The sequence below is a fragment of the Pongo pygmaeus genome, chromosome 6 (assembly GCF_028885625.2).
Source record: "Pongo pygmaeus isolate AG05252 chromosome 6, NHGRI_mPonPyg2-v2.0_pri, whole genome shotgun sequence".
Taxonomy (NCBI): Eukaryota; Metazoa; Chordata; class Mammalia; order Primates; family Hominidae; genus Pongo; species Pongo pygmaeus.
Window position 1 is genome coordinate 126,656,546 of NC_072379.2, and position 18,175 is coordinate 126,674,720.

At 49.4% G+C, this 18,175-nt stretch overlaps 1 protein-coding gene across 6 annotated transcripts; it reads right to left on the bottom strand.

The window, feature by feature from the left end:
* Nucleotides 1-7,955: 7,955 nt before the first annotated feature.
* PAX4 (paired box 4) lies at nucleotides 7,956-17,748 on the bottom strand. Of its 6 annotated transcripts, XM_054495316.1 has the most exons (14): nucleotides 16,315-17,748; nucleotides 15,660-16,101; nucleotides 14,945-15,123; nucleotides 14,258-14,383; nucleotides 12,900-13,011; nucleotides 12,385-12,515; nucleotides 11,864-12,079; nucleotides 11,467-11,542; nucleotides 10,740-10,865; nucleotides 10,433-10,515; nucleotides 10,002-10,071; nucleotides 9,096-9,151; nucleotides 8,688-8,829; nucleotides 7,957-8,138 (listed from the first exon to the last, which is right to left on the bottom strand). In XM_054495316.1, exons 5-14 carry the CDS (start codon nucleotides 12,910-12,912, stop codon nucleotides 8,050-8,052), a joined length of 1,002 nt encoding a protein of 333 aa, XP_054351291.1. In that variant the 5' UTR covers nucleotides 12,913-13,011; nucleotides 14,258-14,383; nucleotides 14,945-15,123; nucleotides 15,660-16,101; nucleotides 16,315-17,748; the 3' UTR covers nucleotides 7,957-8,049. The 6 variants fall into 6 exon arrangements, with proteins under 6 accessions (XP_054351287.1, XP_054351289.1, XP_054351290.1 ...); XM_054495312.1 differs by lacking the exon at nucleotides 14,258-14,383 and having other exon boundaries at nucleotides 7,956-8,359; nucleotides 16,315-16,737; XM_054495314.1 differs by lacking the exon at nucleotides 14,258-14,383 and having other exon boundaries at nucleotides 7,956-8,138; nucleotides 14,945-15,516; nucleotides 16,315-16,737.
* Between the last annotated feature and the right edge of the window lie 427 nt (nucleotides 17,749-18,175).

Below are 18,175 nucleotides of genomic sequence, written 5' to 3' on the forward strand. Positions count from 1 at the left end.
ACTATGAAGTATGCAATAGTATTATGTCTTTAAAACAATGTACATACCTTAATTTTAAAATACTTTATTGCTAAAAAATGCTAATGATTGGCCAGGTGCAGTGGCTCACATCTGTAATCCTAGCGTTGGGCATTAGTGAGGCCTAGGCAGGCAGATCACTTAAGGTCAGGAGTTTAAAACCAGCCTGGCCAACATGGTTGAAACCCCGTCTCTACTAAAAATACAAAAAATTAGCCGGGTGTGGTGGCAGATGCCTGTAATCCCAACTACTCAGGAGGCTGAGGCAAGAGAATCACTTGAACCCAGGAGGCGGAGGTTGCACTGAGCTGAGATGGCGCCACTGCATTCCAACCTGGGCAAAAGAGCAAGACTCCATCTCAAAAAATATATATATATGCTAATGATCATTTGAACCTTCAGTGAGTCATAATCTTTTTGCCAGTGGAGGATCTTGCCTCAATGTTGATGGCTGCTAACTGATCAAGGTGATGGCTGCTGAAGGTTGGGGTAGCTGTGGTGATTTCTTAAAATATGACAATAAAGTTTGCTGCACTGATTGATTCTTTCTTTCACAGAAGATTTCTCTGTAGTATGTGGTGCTGTTTGATAGCATTTGACCCACGGCAGAACTTCTTAAAAAGTCGGAATCAATCCTCTCAAACCCTGTTGCTGTTTTATCAATTAAGTTTATGTAATGTTCTAAATCTTCCATTGTCATTTCAGAAATGTTCACAGCATTTTCAGTAGGAGTAGATTCCATCTCAAGAAACCACTTTCTGGCCGGGCACGGTGGCTCAGGCCTGTAATCCTAGCACTTTGGGAGGCCAAGGCAGGCGGATCATGAGGTCAGGAAATCAAGACCATCCTGGCTAACACGGTGAAACCCTATCTCTACTAAAAATACAAAAAATTAGCCAGGCATGGTGGCGGGCACTTGTAGTCCCAGCTACTCGGGAGGCTGAGGCAGGAGAATGGCGTGAACCCGGGACAGAGCAAGACTCTCAAAAAAACACTTTATTTGCACCACTGCACTCCAGCCTGGGGGACAGAGCAAGACTCTCAAAAAAACACTTTATTTGCTTATCCATAAGAAACAACTCTTCATCGGTTCAAGTTTTATCACAAGATTATAGTAATTCAGTCTCATCTTCAGGCTCCACTTCCAATTCTAGTTCTCTTGCTATTATTTCACCACATCTACAGTGATTTCCTCCAATGAAGTGTTGAATTCTTCAAACTCATCCATGAGGGTTGGAATAAACTTCTTCCAAACTCCTGTTACTATTAATATTTTGACCTTCTCCCATGAATCATGAATGTTCTTAATGGGCATCTAGAGTAGTGAATTCATTTCAGAAGGTTTTCAATTTACTTTGCTTGGATCCATCAGAGGAATCACTAATGTAAGACAGGTATAGCCTTGTAAAATGTATTTCTTAAATACTAAGACTTGAAAGTCAAAATTACTCCTTGATCTGCAGGCTGCAGAATGGATGTTAGGTTAGCAGGCATGAAAACAACATTAATCTCCTTATACATCACCATCAGAGCTCTTGGGTTAACTCTCAATTAAGGCATTGTCAATGAGCAGTAATATTTTAAAATCAATATTTTTTTTCTGAGCAGTAGGTCTCAATAGTGGGCTTAAAATATTCCATAAACCACGCCATGAACAGATGTGCTGTCATCCAAGATTTGTTGTTCCATTTACAGAGCACAGGCAGAGTAGATGTAGCATTATTCTTCAGGGCCCTAGGATTTTCAGAATGATAAATGAGCACTGGCTTCCACTTAAAGTCACCAGCTGCAGTATCCCCTCACAAGAGAGTCAATGACTGTCTGTTGAAACTTTGAAACCAGGCATTGACTTCTCCTGTGTAGTTATAAAAGTCCAGATGACATCCTCTAATAGAAGCCTGTTTTATCTATATTGAAATCTGTTGTTTCGTATAGCCACCTTCATCGGTGATCTTAGCTGGATCTTCTGGATCTTGCTGCAGCTTCTATAATACATCAGCACTTGCTGCTTCACTTTGCACTTTTATATTATGGAGATGGCTTCTTCCCTTAAGCCTCATGAACCAACTTCTGTTAGCTTCAAACTTTTCTTCTGCAGCTTCCTCACTTCTCTCAGCTTCATAGAATTGAAGAGAGTTAGGGTCTTGCTCTGGATTAGGCTTTGGCTTAAGAGAGTGTTGTGGCTGGTTTGATCTATCCAGGCCACTAAAACTTTCTCCTGTCAGCAATAATGCTATTTTACTTTCTTATCATTTGTAGGTTCACTGGAGTAGCCCTTTTAATTTCCTTCAAGAACTTTTCTTTTGCATTCACAATTTGCTAATAACTGTTTGGCAAAAAAGGCCTCGCTTTCCACCTATCTCAGCTCTCAACAGGCCTTCCTTACTAAGTTTCATCATTTATAGCTTTTGCTTTAAAGTGAGGGACATGTGACTGTCCTTTCTTGAACACTAAGAGGGAATTGTAGGGTTATTCATTGGCCTAATTTCAATATTGTTGTCTTAGGGATTAGGGAGGTCTGAGGAGAGGGAGAGAGAAGTGGGAAAGGCCAGTCCGTGGAGCAGTCAGAACACACATCACATTCATCAATTAAGCTCACCATTTTATTTTATTTTATTTTATTTTATTTTATTTTAGACAAAGTCTCGCTCTGTCATCCAGACTGGAGTATAGTGATGCAATCTCAGCTCACTGCAACCTCCGCCTCCCGGGTTCAAGGAATTCTCCTGCCTCAGCCTCCCAAGTAGCTGGGATTATAGGCATGTGCCGCCGCACCCAGCTAATTTTTGTATTTTTAGTAGAGACAGGGTTTCCCCATGTTGGCCAGGTTGGTCTCAAACTCCTGACCTCAAGTGATCTACCTGCCTTGGCCTCCCAAAATGCTAGGATTGCAGGCGTGAACCACCAAGCCCAGCCAAGTTCACCATTTTATATGGATGTGAGTTGCACCGCCCCAAAACAATTACAATAGTAACATCAAAGACCATTAATCACAGGTTACCATAACAGATAACAATGAAAAAGTTTGAAATACTGCAAGAATTACCAAATTACCAAAATGTGACACAGAGACAGAAAGTGAGCACGTGCTCTTAGAAAAGCGGTACCAACAGACTTGCCACAAACCTTCAATTTGTTTACCAAAAAAAAAAGCAGTATCTGTGAAACGCACTAAAGCAAAGTCAAAGTGCACTAAAATGAGGTGCACCTGGATAATGAAAATAAAGTGATGATATCAAATCCTAGTTAAACTTTTCTTCCCTGCCCAAGGCTCAGAGCGTGAGGTTCCCTTTCCCTTTACTAATAAAGGAGATGAACAACTTTTTTTTTTTTTTATTTAGGCAGAGTCTTGCTCTACTGCCCAGGCTGGAGTGCCGTGGCATGATCTGGGCTCACTACAACCTTCACCTCCCAGACTCAAGCAATTCTTCTGTCTCAGCCTCCCGAGTAGCTGGGACCACAGGCTCCTGCCACCACGCCTGGCTAATTTTTGTATTTTTAGTAGACATGGGTTTTCGCCATGTTGGCCTGGCTGGTCTCAAATTCCTGACCTCAAGTGATTGGCCCGCCTCAGCCTCCCAAAGTGTTGAGATTACAGGTATGAGCCACCGCACCCAGCCAACAACTGTTAAAGTGGCACCAAAGACTAGGACCAAAATGAAACTTTCTCCTTGATACAATCAGAATTGAAAGGGAGTTGAAAAGGGAATAATTTTCTCACTTCTGACTCAATATTATTTGAATCAACATACACACACTTCCTAAAACATTCTTAAATACCAACAGTGCTGCCTATTCCCCACTTTGGAAAATTTGCCCCATACCATAATGAATGTCTGATTTTTAAATCCGTTGACAAGAGAAGGCTGAAACTGGAACATAAGAGAGATTCAGTTTGGATAGAGGAAAATGACTTTATTTTTTGTAAGTATATCACCCCTCGGGAGATATAAAAGAATTTTTTAAAAATTTCAGTCCAGTAATAGGTGAGGTAAGTGAAAAGTGAGAACACTGGAGATGAGGGCATCTCCTTTCTTAGAAAGCATTAAGAATAGGCCACTTGCTGGTTGCAGTGGCTCATGCCTGTAAGCCTTGGGAGGCCGAGGCAGGAGGATCACTAGAGCCCAGGAATTCGAGACCAGCCTGGGCAACACAGTGAGACTTTGTCTCTACTAAAAATACAAAACAATTAGCCGGGCATGGTGGTGTGCACCTGTACTCCCAGCTACTTGGGAGGCTGAAGCAGAAGGATTGCTTGAGCCTGGAGGTCGAGGCTGCAGTGAGCTGAGGTTGCACCACTGCACTCCAGCCTGGGCAACAGAGAAATAACGTGTTTGAAAAAAAAAAAAAAAAGATAGTGCTCTACTAACCTCGAAATTTCATATCCACATATGTGCAGTGGGATATGCTCTTCAGAGAGATAGGACCTTGGAGGTCATTTGATGCCGAATCTCTCTCTCACTATTCTAATCCCCCCAACTACCTGCAGGGGATGCATTTAAGACTTCCAGCAGATACCTGAAACCACAGATAGTACAATATCATACATATACTCTTTTTTCCTATACATACACACCTAGGGTAAAGTTTAATTTATAAATTAGACACAGTGAGAAGTAAATAATACTAATAGTAAAATAGGATGATTATCACAAATGCCACTATCACTACTCTTGCACTTTGAGGCCATTATTAAGTAAAATAAGGGTTACTTGAACACAAGCACTGCAATGCCAAGATAGTTATCTGATAATCAAGACTGCTACTGACTAGTGAGCAGGTAGCATAGACAACATGGAGATGCAAGATTTCTCAAGCTACTCAGAATGACATGCAATTTAAAATCAATTAGTTGCTTATTTCTGGAATTTTCCATTTAATATCTTCAGGTTGCAGTTAATCACAAGTAACTGAAACCCAAAAAGCAAAACCATGGACAAAGGGGGGAATACTGCACTCAGATGCATGGGCATGCATGTACGTGCACACATGCATGCGCGCGCGCACACACACACACACACACACACACACACACACACACACACACACACACAATCTTATGCCCTGTTCCCTACATGACCAACTGTCACAGGATCCTTGAGGGGTTGCTTTTCCAGCTGGAAACTTCTGTGGCTAGTGATGCCTTTGCCTGAGTTTTGCTCAGGCTGCTGGGCTCATTCCACACACTCGGCCTGGCAGGCTGCACTCAGCTCGTGCTACTGTCCTGGTTCACCTGCCAAGAGCGAGCCAGGAGTGGAGCAGTGAGGGGTGTGTAAACAAGCATGGGGTCTAGCCACTGTGCACAGCCAGGCATGCCGGCTGTGGGGGGCAGGCAGCTCCAGGTGCTGGTACAGATGCCGGCTCTGTGCAAGGCTTCAGCAGGACCACAAGAAGCTTCCACTGCAGGTGCTGGGGAATGCAGTGGTGCCTGGAAACTTGGAGATGCCAGGAACCACAGGGCCCCAAAGAGGGTATCACAGCCCTGGCTCAGGGAACCCCTAGGTCTGGGGTCCCTGTAAGGCCATAGCTCTTCTGTCTTTCTCATCACCCACAACATGGTGAGTGTGTGTGTGCGAGTGTTTCAGTTCTGTTGGTGTTACAGCTCTTTCAGTCCCACCATTGGTGGATCTGGAGTTTTTGTCCCATGTCCAGGAAGAATGAGGTATGTGGACAACTGCAGGGTGAGCAAGGCAGAGAGGAGCTTCACTGAGCAACAGAACAGCTCTCAGAAGACCGGAAGTAGGTATGTCCTTTCTGCCGGCAGGTCATTTCAACTAGTCGAGGACACCTGAGGTGGGTAGCTCCTTCCCGTAGCTGGTGATCCCAATGTCTGCATGACTCTAGCTGAGTCCTGGGGTTTTCATGGCCTCAGAAGGAAAGAGTGTGTGCTAACTGGTCCGTAAGTGGCCATGGGTAGGTCTGGAAAAAGCACCATCCGATTGGCCAAAGGGTCATCAATGAAGTCCTCACTCTGGGCCTCCTACTTCACCCAGAACTGGCAGTCTGGCCCCCAGGCTTCAGGCCATTCCTGGCTTAAAGGTGGGGTTTCTCTGCAGAATTGCCCCTTTCTGCCCAGGAACCTGTCTGCCTCCCACTATCAACATGCTATCCACGGCACCCAGGCTGTTTGTGCTGAGGGGTGCCTGCAGGCCCACACCAAGATGCCCTCAGTCCCCTCCCTCTGGCCTTTCTCCTGCACTTGTTGGCACCCAAAGTCTGGACGGGGCCAAGGTGGTAGGGGGACTGGTGTGTCAGTGCCGCCCAGAGCGTGCACACATCCAGCCAGGTCATGACAGTGCCCACATGCAGCCACAACTTTATTCCACACCCAAGTGGACTCTGGGGGCAAGGAGAAGCCAGGGAGTGGGAGCAGGCACTTCTAAGCCTGTGGGGCAGGGGCTTCCTGTGCCCCTGAGAGTGCAGGAATGCCTGGGTCTGGAGCCACAGCTAGGCAGCTGCAGCTGTGTCCAGGAGCACCACGCTCCCACCCTGCCAACTCTGTTGGGCCCGTGGCTCCTGCCTGTTCTGGGTTCCCACTGTCCTTGCAGAGCACACAACCCCAACCGTGCCTCCCCATCTGCAGCCAGCATCTTCACAGCAGCAGCTCAAGATGGGCTGCCACTACCACCACAACCATGAGGCCGCAGCTGAGACAGCTCCTTCCGTGACCGATGTCAGTCCTGTCACTGAAGTGAACGAATGCTTGTTCTCAGACTGCACTGGCAGATTGTCACCCCATAAAACCTCATCTCTTTCTGTTCTGCCTAGCAGGACCTCCGGCTTGAAAGTAGAGAAGGCAAGGCAGAGGCAGGGGCAAGATGTGCTCTATTACCCTTGAAATTTCATTCTAGAGCTGTGCAGTCCCATAGAACTTTCTGCAATGACTGAAATGCTTGATGGTCCTTACAAGCCACATGTAACTACTGAGCATTTGAAATGTGGCTAATGTGAGTGAAGAACTGCATTCTTCTTTTTTTTTTAAGTGAATTACATTTAAATAGTCACATGTGGTTGGTGGCTACTTATTTAACAGCACAGTTCAGCACAGCACAGTATTTGATAATGAAGAGGCCTCTTGAATGATGTCTTCTGGATCAGTACCTATCCCAGATAAGAGTAAACAATGCCCCCACCTCCCCACCCACCGACCAGCATTGCACCATCATTATCCATCCCCTGCCTTTCAAAAGGGAATGAATTTGGAAGGATGAGCCTATCCTCCTTGCTGAATATCCCATTCTTCACCCCCTTTCCCCCATATTCCTCCCTTTCTCCACATCCTGAGACTTCTCAGGAAGGGCCTAGACCTTTATTTGAAGGAACAGAATTGAGAAGGTTTGGAACTTACTGCCAAAAGAACGAAGCAAACATGCCCCTGGAGCATGTATAAATAAAGCACATATAAATGGAAAGCAGAATATGAAAAATGGCATTTCACTCTGTTTGCTGCTATGACAAAAATACATACACAATTAGGGAATGAATGTCTATTTTCTTAGATTAAGAAGTTACAGTAAATTTCCTTAGATGTGGATATAATATTGTGATTATGTAAGACAAGTTTCTTGTTTTTTGGGGAGGCATGCTGGAAGATTTAGGAATAAAATGCCATGATATAATATCTGTGTGTGTGTGTGTGTGTGTGCGCGCGCGCGCACACGCACACACATGTGCATACATGTAGGCATATGAGCACCCAAACACCAAGATAGAGACATACATAATACACATATGGATACATACATAGAGTAGATAAATTGATGCATTGACAAATACATTGTTTAGATACATGTATTGCCTACATACATACAAACATGCATAGATTAGATGGTAGATACATAGATGTAAATAAATGACAGGGCAAACTGTCTATAATTGTGGAATATTAGAGTGGGCATAGGGGTGCTCATAGGGAAAACATGATGGACAACAGAACTACTGCTAATAAAAACTGCTTTTATTACTGCTGAGTGGAGGCCTCTTAAGGCCAGTGTGAGAAGTGGGTGGATGATGCTTTACTAGCCCCTCCAATCAGGTGATGCACCGGAGAGGCGTCAAGGCAGGGCCGGCAAGGTCCACACAGGAGGGAGCAATCACAGGAAGGAGGAAAGAGCCACAGTCTGTATGGGCAGGACAGTAAGGACAATGGGCAGGATGGTGTTAGATCCTCCCTATGCCATCTCCTTCCCACTCCTGCCTCATTCCAAGCCGTACAGTAGTGGGCAGCCAGGCCAGAGCAGGGCCTGAGAGCCACTAAGACTGGCCAGGGGACAGTGGGAGGAAGGGCAAGGAAGGCAAAGCAGTCCTGAGTCCAGGGAATTCGGCTGTGGGGGCAAGTGGCCTGTGGGGACAAATAGAGAGAGCTTGGGGTTATTGCTCCCACCCCACCTCTCAAAGTCACTATGGGAGAGAGGCTGAGACATCAGTTTCCCACCCTGCATATACACACTTGAATCCCAGCCTCACACCCTTTACCTGCTATGGCTGTCAGTGATACCATAGACTCAGGGGTTACTAGTCTCCTTAACTTTGTGGACCATGCAAAGAATGAGGAAAGCTGTATTGAGTTTCCTTTGATGACCCCCAATGGAGATCCATGCCCTCCTGGAGGATGAGTCAGTCGGCCCTCCCCACATCCTGCAGGACTGAGGCCTGGCCTGAATTCTTACCCCAGCAGGGCTTGAGATAGGCTTTAGGTGGGCTGTCACTCAAACACCTTTCTGGTGCTGTTGCCCAGCACAGCTGATAGCAGGAGGGACCCAGTGGTTCCAGGGCAGGCAGAGCTGCTGTAGGCACACTGCCAGGGGACTGCTAAAAAAAAAGCAAGAGAAGAACCTTAGCTTCCAGTGATGCCTCCTGTAGAGAACACCAGGACCCCAGAGCTGCCTGCCACCCAAGTACTATCCTGCACAACTCCAGAGGGCACCGTTCACATAGTAGACTTCGGGATAGTACTTTCTTGACATGAACACTGTGGGGCCCTGGAGAGCCGGAGATCCTGGCTCAGGCCAGAAATGGAAGAGCCCATGAGCCCTTCAGTCTTCCCAGGGCACAGACTCCCCTCTCCTCCCAAGTACCTGTGCAGAGATGATTCCTGGGGAAACCCTTGGTACAGTCAGCCCCTGGGAAGCACCTATAAAATGAGAGTGAATCCACTCAGAAGGAGGAATTGGGGTTGGGGACGGGAGGAGTGTGGTGAGAGGCAGGAAGGTTGGATACAAAGAGGTTCTAGGAAAGTCAGCCACTTCTGGCAGGGGTGTGAAGAGATGGATATTTTAACCCAAAACTGTCCTCTTCCCCAAGACAGGTCCTTGAGAAACTGGAGAAGAATGATTAAATTCCAGTGATGGTACTGGGGACAGTGCAGCCTTAAGAGCCGGGACTGTGTGTGCCCAGCATCTAGCACAGGGTCCGGCACTTGGGAGATGCTGAGTAAATGTTGAATGGATGGGTGGATGGATGCATAGATTAATGGAAAGATGGATGGATGGATGGATGCATGGGTGCGTGGGTGGCTGCATGGATGCATGGGCGGATACATGGGTGGATGGATGGATGAATGCATAAGCAGATGCATGGATGGATGCAGGGGGAGATGCATGAATGAATGGATGGATGGATGGATGGATAAATGGATAGGTAGATAGGTGGGTGAGCAGGTGGGTGGGTGACTGGCTGGCTGGCTGGATGGATGGATAGATGGGTGGATGGATAAATGGATGGATGGATGGAGGGATGGATGCATGGATAGATGGGTGGATAAATGGGTAGCTGGGTGGATGGATGGGTGGGGTGGATGGATGTTGAATGGATGGATGGATAGATGAATGGATGAATGGATGGATGGATACATGGGTGGATGGATAAATGGATGGATGAATGGAGGATGGATAGATGGATGGATGGATGGATGGATGGATGGATGGATGGATGGATGGATAGATGACTGAGCAGGCAGATGGATGATGGTGCAGAGAAATCACCTGGCAGCTGCATTTCCCACTTGAGCTTCTCTTGCCGACGCCATTTGGCTCTTCTGTTGGAAAACCAGACCTGAACGAGGACAGGGACAATGCAGCTGACTGTACTTAATGCTGCCTGTCACCTGCTGATCTCACCACATGTTCCTAGCCTGAACTCAGAATGTTGACCCTTCCTTGGGCCTGACATCCTCCCTCCCTGCTCTAGCTTTTGATCTCTGGCCCCTTCCTCAACTCAAAAGTTTGGATTGGGGAAGAGAGGAGAGCAGTCAGCAGAAGGTGAACAAGGAGGATCTCATCTCTTGATTGTTGCTCCAAATAAGTTTGCTTCCAATTTCTCACCTCCCCTCTCTACCACATTGGAACCCAAAGCCATGGCCAGCCCACACTCTTCCTCCTTGTGGTTTGTGCACAGTGTTGCAGAGCTCACTCACCCTCACTGTGTCCTCAGGCAGAGAGGTGGCAGCAGCCAGCTTTCCACGGGCCACTGAATCAGGGTACTGCCCACGCTGGAACTCTGCGGAGATTGAGGCTCACAAAGTAAGGGCACCAGTAGAGGAGCAAGGCATGGGTCTCCCCTCAGGCAACACTCCCCACCTGCTACAACCCCAAACTGCCTTCCTCCTCAAGGCTGGGCCACTCACAGCCTGCACCTCTCAGCCTTTGCCCACAGGCCTCAGGGCCGCTGTCCCTGTGTCACACTGAGGACTCTCTGACCCTCCATCTGCCCCAGCCCAGCACCTTTCTCCAGTGCCTCTGCTTGGCTTGGAGAGAAGATAGTCCGATTCCGGTGGCCGGTCCCTGGGTGGGGACCCCGGGGAGTCTCAGAGCCACTATGGGGAGTGAGGAGAGCTGGAGCCAAAACAGCTGAAAAGGAAGACAACAGTTTGTGGTGGTTTGTGATGGTGATTCCTCTGGTCAGATGGGGTCCCTGAGTCTCTGGGGCTGCAGCCAGGAGACACCATGGGTAAAAGAGCAGAGCCAAGCTGGTGGGGCATTCATAGTTACTTAGAGGTCACTGCAGGGTCACTTGGTGGAAAGGGTGCTCAATACCATGGTGAAATGCATGCTTAATGTGCAGGTGTTTGGAGGGACCAGTAGCAGGCTTGGTCCAGGGGTGTGTTATCCCGAAGAACATGAATGATGCTCTAAGAAGCTATGCACGGGGCAGAGGGAGGGTATGAGATGCAGTCCTGCCTCTTCTTCAATAGATCCTGTGAACCCAGGGGCTAGTGGACCTGGGTTCTGTTCCAGGGCCTGCCATCAACTAGCTGGTGACCTTGGGTAAGTCACTTCAGTTTTCTGGACCTCAATTTTCTTCTGCTGGGAGAGAATGAGACTCCCTGCCTGGTCCTCTGTATTGGGTTGTTGTGAGGGTGATCCAAGAAAGAACGAGAAAGGGCTTTGAGAACTATAAAATGCTGGAGATTTTGCTCTGATTAGCCCTGGGGACAACTCCAAGACCCACCTGGTGACCTGAGCTGTGTCCACGGTAATCCCTGGTCCTCCTGTAATGCCCGCAGGACTCGGTTGATGGAGGAGACCTGGGAGTGTCAGGGTGTTGAGTGGAGAGATGGTGCTCGGACTCAGGGCTATACCCTGAGGACATTGCCCTTAATATCCTTTTTCCTGTCTGTCTCCACCTACACATTATTCCCAAGGGCAGCCTCCTCTCTCTCTCTCTATGCTTTCTCCTTCCCAATTCTCTTATTACCACCACTTTTCAAAAGAAAAACTTATGGGTCAGAAGAGCCCAGGAGCCCTGTCACCAGCTTGGGATGCCCACATTGCCAAATAAGAAAGGTTCCTTGTCTCCCCAGAAAGCCTCTTTTCCAGCCCCAGTGTGGGGAGGGAAGGGTACTTACACTGGGAGTCTTGTCCTGGGTGCAAAGCCCTTCAGCACAAAGCTGGCGTTGGATTTCCCAGGCAAAGAGGGCTGGACACTCACCCTTCAGCTGGGCAATTCGAGCCACCACAGCAGGTGTAGCCAGCCGTGGCTTGCTTCCCCCAATGCCCTTGGGCTCCAAGACACCTGTGCGGTAGTAACGCCCTAGGATCTTGCTCACACAGCCATTAGATACCTGAGTCAGGTGAGAAGCAGGGACAGGTGAGGCACGATGGGCAGAAGGAAGGAGAGTGTCCCTGGGACAGGAGGAGGCTATAAGACAAAGCCAGGACTTACTGGACCAGGCCATGGAGTTGGGAGTACAGCCTCACCTTTGAGGGCCTGAAGCTCCCCTTTTCAACCTCCAAGAGGAACTCCCAGGAAGTGACCCAAGTCCCAAAAGCCCTCGGAGCCTGCAACAGCCCCAGGCTCTTGCCTTCAGAGGAGCCCTTTCTCCCTGTTTCCTGTCCCCATCACTGGGTAAAGGTGCTGGCCCATTACCTTAAGGCTCCGTGAGATGTCACAGGGCCGCATTCCACTGACGGCTAGCTGCACAATTTGCTGCCGGGTATCCAGAGGCAGGGGCCGGCCATTCACAAAGAGCCCCCCCAGCTGGTTCATGCTGCTGATCCCTGGGCGTGAGACAGAGGTATCCACACACCACCTCTCCCACTGCCCTGCCCGCCTGTGGAGAGGGTCACTCAGGCCCCTCCAGCCTGGCTTCCCACCACTGAGTGCATCCTCTCCTGGGAGACTGCATCCTTGCTGCACCCAGGCTGTCAACGCAAGCCACTTTCTTTGAGAGCTGGCTCACGGGTGAGTCTTTGTTCCTTGCCCATACCTGCCGACTCTCCTGATCTAAGGGAAGCAGGACAGGGCAGGAAGGGAGGGGCTGGAAAAAGCTTCCCCAGAACATTGGCCAACGGCAGATGAAACAGTTGATGGAAGCAAAGCCCTGAGGTCATCCCCTGTCTCTGTTGTCCTCCCTGTCTTCCCACTTCCCCCAGGCTCCTCACCATCCTGATGCATGCTCCAGGCTGACCCTCCTCAGAAGGATGAGACTCCGGCTGGGAAGCCTGGGAAGGGAAGTTCCTTCTAGGAGCTCCTTTTCCAGCTTGGGGGCTGGCTCTGCAATAACAGGGGGTTATTTGGGTGAGGTCTTTTGCTTGAAATGGTCCTGGGAGGTAGTGTTTTGTGATAGAGGGTCAGGTTTCTAAAATTTGCCAGTGGGTTGGCTAAAATCAAAAAATCCTAATTCCTTTTATTTAAACCTTTGTGTGATAAAAACTAAAACACTGCAGGTTGGCTGAGGGCTGGATCTTTCTTGAAGTACTGATAAGGGGCTGGGAGGATTGAGAAGGTTCTCATTTCCTACACATTCATTACAAAAGGTTGGGGAGGTAGAAAGGGATGATGCTTTCAAATGCTCAAGCTTTCCCCTTTCCAAACGGACAGCTGTTGTCTCTAGCTGCTCCTAAGCCTTCTCAGCCCTGGATGACACACCTGAGCCAGAGATTCTGGGGTCTCAAGTTCAGGGGTCCACCTTTACTATTAGGCAGTCCTCGGTTGGGCTCTCCAAACTGCCAGCCAAATGCTGCACTTCAGAAAGGCTTGCTCCTGTTTTTTTATACTCTCCAGGAAGCTCTAGGGAAACTGGGGCTCAGCTCTAACCCACCAGGCATTAAGGCTCTGGTCCTACACACTGGGCATAGAGATGAACACGCCTGAAGAGCCGGCTTCTCCTAGGAGACACATCTCTTAGCATCTCTAACCTGCTGAGATTGTTCATTCTGTTCATTCTCTGAAGAGTTCTAGATCTCACAGTGAAGCTTCAATTTGAGAGACCATCTTTCTGGTATCAGACACTCATTCATTCAACTAACATGTATCGAAGGCATATTGAAGGGAATGAGAAGCAGGAGAGGACTGTCCACTGACCAACACAGAAACCGTCATGAGCCCAAGAGAGTCTCTGAGCAGCAAGGGACACAGGTCCCACAGGCCACCATACCTCTTCTACTTTCATTAGTAATTAATGGGAGTTGAAGATGCCTCCTTTCATGCCTGGAACCCTGGTAGTGCTGGAGATCACCCCAAGGAACAGCTTATGCATAGAACTTTCTTATAATAAGCGTACCATCTGGGCTTAGTTAATTCATCTGCAGTTATATGCTGAATAAGATATTAAGCATGAACACATTGCTGGCTGTTCAGGATGAAGGCAGTAAACAGAAAAGGGTAAAGTCTTTGCTCTCCAACAGATTACAGAGCAACTGGAGAAAGGAGACTAGCACCAGTGAAACAAAGAATTACAAAGAGTTTGGAATCCAGAGTCTACTTATTAAGTTCAGTAGCTAAATTGGCTTTTACTCACTTGTTTCTAGGTAGGTAGAGGCACAGACCCCTTCAAATTCTCAACTTTCCAAAAAGTCGGGAAAGAAGGCAGAGGTTTTCCAAAGAGAAAACTGAGGCACAGATTGGTATTGCCACAAGTCAGGGGCTGTCCAGAGAGTAAAATTCAAGGTTTAGAAGCCAGTTCCTCACCAGAAGCTACAATTTCTGGCTCCTAATCCTGGGCTCTCTTTCTCCGCTCCCACCCCTGCTTCATGTTTGTGTAATTGCCACAAAAACAATGGAGAGAGGAGAGTCAAGCAGGGACTGTAAAGGGCTGTGCCAAGACAGGGTGAAGGAGCTCAAAATATCAGCCAAACCCTAAATCCTTGATGGGACTCAGTTCTCCTAAGTGACCAGAATTCAAAGGAGCAGTAGGGATGCAGGTTCAGTAACCAAACCTAAATAATCTCCAAACCTAAATCATTATGCCCCAACTCACAAACAGAAACCCCATTCCCAATAGCCACACCACACATTCCCAACATTCATATTGACGTGTCTGAAAAAATAACTGGTGCTTGCAAGATGGAAAAACAGGAAAGGGGGTGGAAGGGGCAAGAGGGTGGTAGCTGCAAAGGCAGAGTGGGAGAGAAGTCGGGTTTGGCCACACAGAGGCATGGAGACAGCATGAGAGGCAGGGCAGACAATGAGCCTGCAGGTGAGCTACCTGTGTGGAGGAAATGAGGTGGGAGCTTCAGTGGGAGGTCTCAGCTGCTAAGACCCCTGCAGACTCCAGGGGTGGTGGTGGTCTGGTCTTGGTAACAGCCTCCACTCTGCTCCTGCTTCAGTCCTGCCAGGGGGTCCAGAGCTACAGAGAGCCCGTGCTCAAGAGCAGAGGGCAGCCTTCTGGGAGTAGCCAATGATGTCACAGGCCATGAGCAGAGGAGAGAGGAGGAGGGAGGTGTGCATGGGCTGACTGACACCAGCCCTGAGGCAGGGCAAACCACAGCCAATGACCCACTGTGTCCTTCCATGGGGAATCCTCAGAGCCCACTTTGTGTCCACCTACCACCCTGAAGCAGGGACAGAGCCATTCTCATGCAGGCAAAAGTGTACCCACACAAGCACCAGTACTCCTGAAGGGCATGCTGAGCATGGAAGATGGGGAACTTCAGGTTGTGTCCTTAAGGCTTTGAATACACAGAAGCAAAAAGATGCCTTCCCGAACCACCAACACAGCTTCCCAGCCAGAATGCACATGCATGGGCTTTGGGGTCAACTCCTGAGTCGTGTGTGTTGCTATAAAAGATAAACGAGTATACAGACTGTTGCCTAAATACTGACTGAGTTGGCTCCTAGCACTCTGAGATAATGAGAGTGAATGGAGAAGAGTGTGGAGTGTGTGTCACCTAGCACCAGCTGTCCCCAGAGAGTGTCCTCACCAATTCTCCAACTGACTCCTTGACTGAGGTGACACCAAGGGTGAATTCTTGCCTGGAAATGGAAGGATCCTGGACTTCAGAACACTGACAATGGTAGTGGTGGTGGAAATGAGCCTCAGGATAGTCAGAGATGCATGTGGGTGTTTATGAGGAGGCTTGCAGCAGGATTTTCCTTCTTCCATCTTTAGACGTTATCAGGCTCCATTCTGTTAGGGATTTGATGCTTTTAGACTCTAAGTTAGTAATGGCACTGCTGTTTCCACAAAAGACACCACAGGTTATTTGGGTCATTGGCGAGGTCAGAGGCATCGGTAGCTGGGCAGGTGGTGCCCGTGGAGTGGGATGCTGGAAGTGAAACACTGCCTCTAGTGCATGGAAGTTTTGTTGCCAGTTATCAGGGTCTTGGGCAGATGGTCTTTGGGTCCATTCCACACCTCAGAGTCTGTGAAACCATTGCAAAAGTTAGACTGGAAGTAAGCAGGGTGTAGGGCAATAAGACTAGACCTAGAAATCAGAGAATGGAAGATGTATGTCATTGGTAAATGTTTTGAGGTTTTGGGGGTGAAAGTGGTTGTTGTGCATTCAGCTTGATCCTAGGATTGGGAACTCTTGCTCTCAAAGGCCAAATATCACATAAGTGAGTTTTCCACTTTACCCTGACACATACTGTCTTCCTCTTCCACCCTCCTCCAGCATCCTCAGGCTGGTCTTGGGGTACAGGGGAGACTGCAGAGGGTGATTTCAGGACTTGGGGCAGGATAGCATTTGCCCAAGCGTCCTTATAGCCCATTCCATCCCCGGGGCAGCTGGGGACTGCTGGTCACTCTACTTAGCCATGCCTGGGTGGGAGGAGGTCCCCAGTAAGGCCTGTGGTAGCCCTGCTCCTAGTCCCCCATTCCTGCCTCATCCTTCCCCGCTAGATCTGCCCCTGCCTCTAGGGGCTCAAGGCTTATGTCCTGACCAGCTATTCCTATAGACAGCTGCATGAGGGTGGAGATAGGGGTATCAGGGGGAGCAGGGACAAGCCCTGGCAGATGGTGGTGGCAGCGATTTACCCCATAAACTACCCTCTCCCTCCGCCTTTATGACGCGCTCTTGGGTCTGAACAAACAGAGGCTTTCGACCCAGAGGTGACGGGGGAGGGAAAAGTGGTAAAGGGCCCTGGCAGGGGGGCCTAGAGAGCCCAAAGGCTCTGCCACTCAGCCCTCTGCCCAGCGCGCTAGACTGTTTGAGGAGCAAATATCTGCCTTCACTGTCTGACTCTCTCAACCACCCCCACCGGGTTTGGGGCTAATTGTCCCTCATTAGCTGGGCCCAGGCCCCGGGCTGCCGCCAGCCCCCGCCATCTGCTCACAATTATACATTAACTCAAAGGTCTTGCCACCCGCCAACAGGCTGTGCGCCCCTCTCCGGGGCCAACCATGGCCATTCCAGCCCGTCCCTCGCCCTGATGTAGAGCCCTGATCTCTGGCTTCTTCTGCCCTTAGGAGTCCTTGGTAGAAAGGCCCGTGTCTGTAGGGAAAATCCTGTCCTCAGGAAAGGCGGCTGGAGTTCCCCTGCCTTCCTCAAGGGACCAGAGGGCGAGCCAAGCCCGTGCGTAAAGCTGGAGAGGACTGGGCGCGGCCAGCGCAGAGACCCGCTGGCGTTGGTCTGACACCTCGTCTTGGGCTCTTGGCACCTGTTGTGGGAGGTAACACCAGCTCTAGGCTGTTTCCACCCCTCCCTATGGTGCATTTTCGTAGGCTGTGGGGTCCTGGGCCCCTTCTTCTCTTTCTCCGGAAAGCCCCATCTCCTGCCAGCCCTCAGCTTTCCAGAGCGCACGCGCCACCTGTCCAAAACCGCTCTCTGGCGGCCTGTGCCTCCCACTTTAAAGTCAAAGTGATTTTCTTGCTACAAAAATACGGAGGCTATTTGAGTTCCCTGAAAATTCTGAACTTGAGACCCTCACGCTAAAGTCGCGCTACCCCCGCAAAGCTTTATGCAGTTACCCTACTCTCCCAGCCCAGCCCCTGCTCTGACACCAAAACTCCCTCCCTGCAAAATCCCTGCAGTCTCCTGCTCAGCTTCTGGGAGGCTGGCACTCGGATCCCTCCCTCTGAACGCCCCAGGGAGGGAGGAAGGCGCACAGCCTCCCAACTGTGACTTTGAACTGGGGGCACGGAAGAGCCCTCCCTTTTCCCCTTTTTTTCACCATGAGCTTCTAACCTCTGAGCTCAACCTTGCCTCATGCTTCTCTCAGGGCTAGGGTAGATGAGGCCGGATGTTGAGTCTGCACTTCCCCAGTCTAACTCCCAACAGACCTGGGTTGTTCAGGGGCTAGAGCCTAGGGCCTAAGGCGGCCAGGAGGAAGCCTGTGGGGGATGTGAAGGGCAGGCTGTGCAGGGCCCAGCCCAGAGCCACCAGGACCTGCAGCCACCGTGCGCCTCTGCCCGCCCTTGGAGAGTTCCTCCTCGGGTCTGCCTGTGCACCAAACCTGCCAGTGTGGGGAAGGTGCTGCTTCAGGGCTGCGGCGTTCA

Excerpts from the sequence above, each read along its gene's own strand:
- PAX4 (XM_054495312.1), bottom strand. Across the intron at positions 12,080-12,384 it reads ACATCTCACGGAGCCTTAAG|GTATCTAATGGCTGTGTGAG; the intron begins GTAATGGGCCAG and ends CACCTGACTCAG. Across the intron at positions 10,516-10,739 it reads AGCAGAGGCACTGGAGAAAG|AGTTCCAGCGTGGGCAGTAC; the intron begins GTGCTGGGCTGG and ends CAATCTCCGCAG.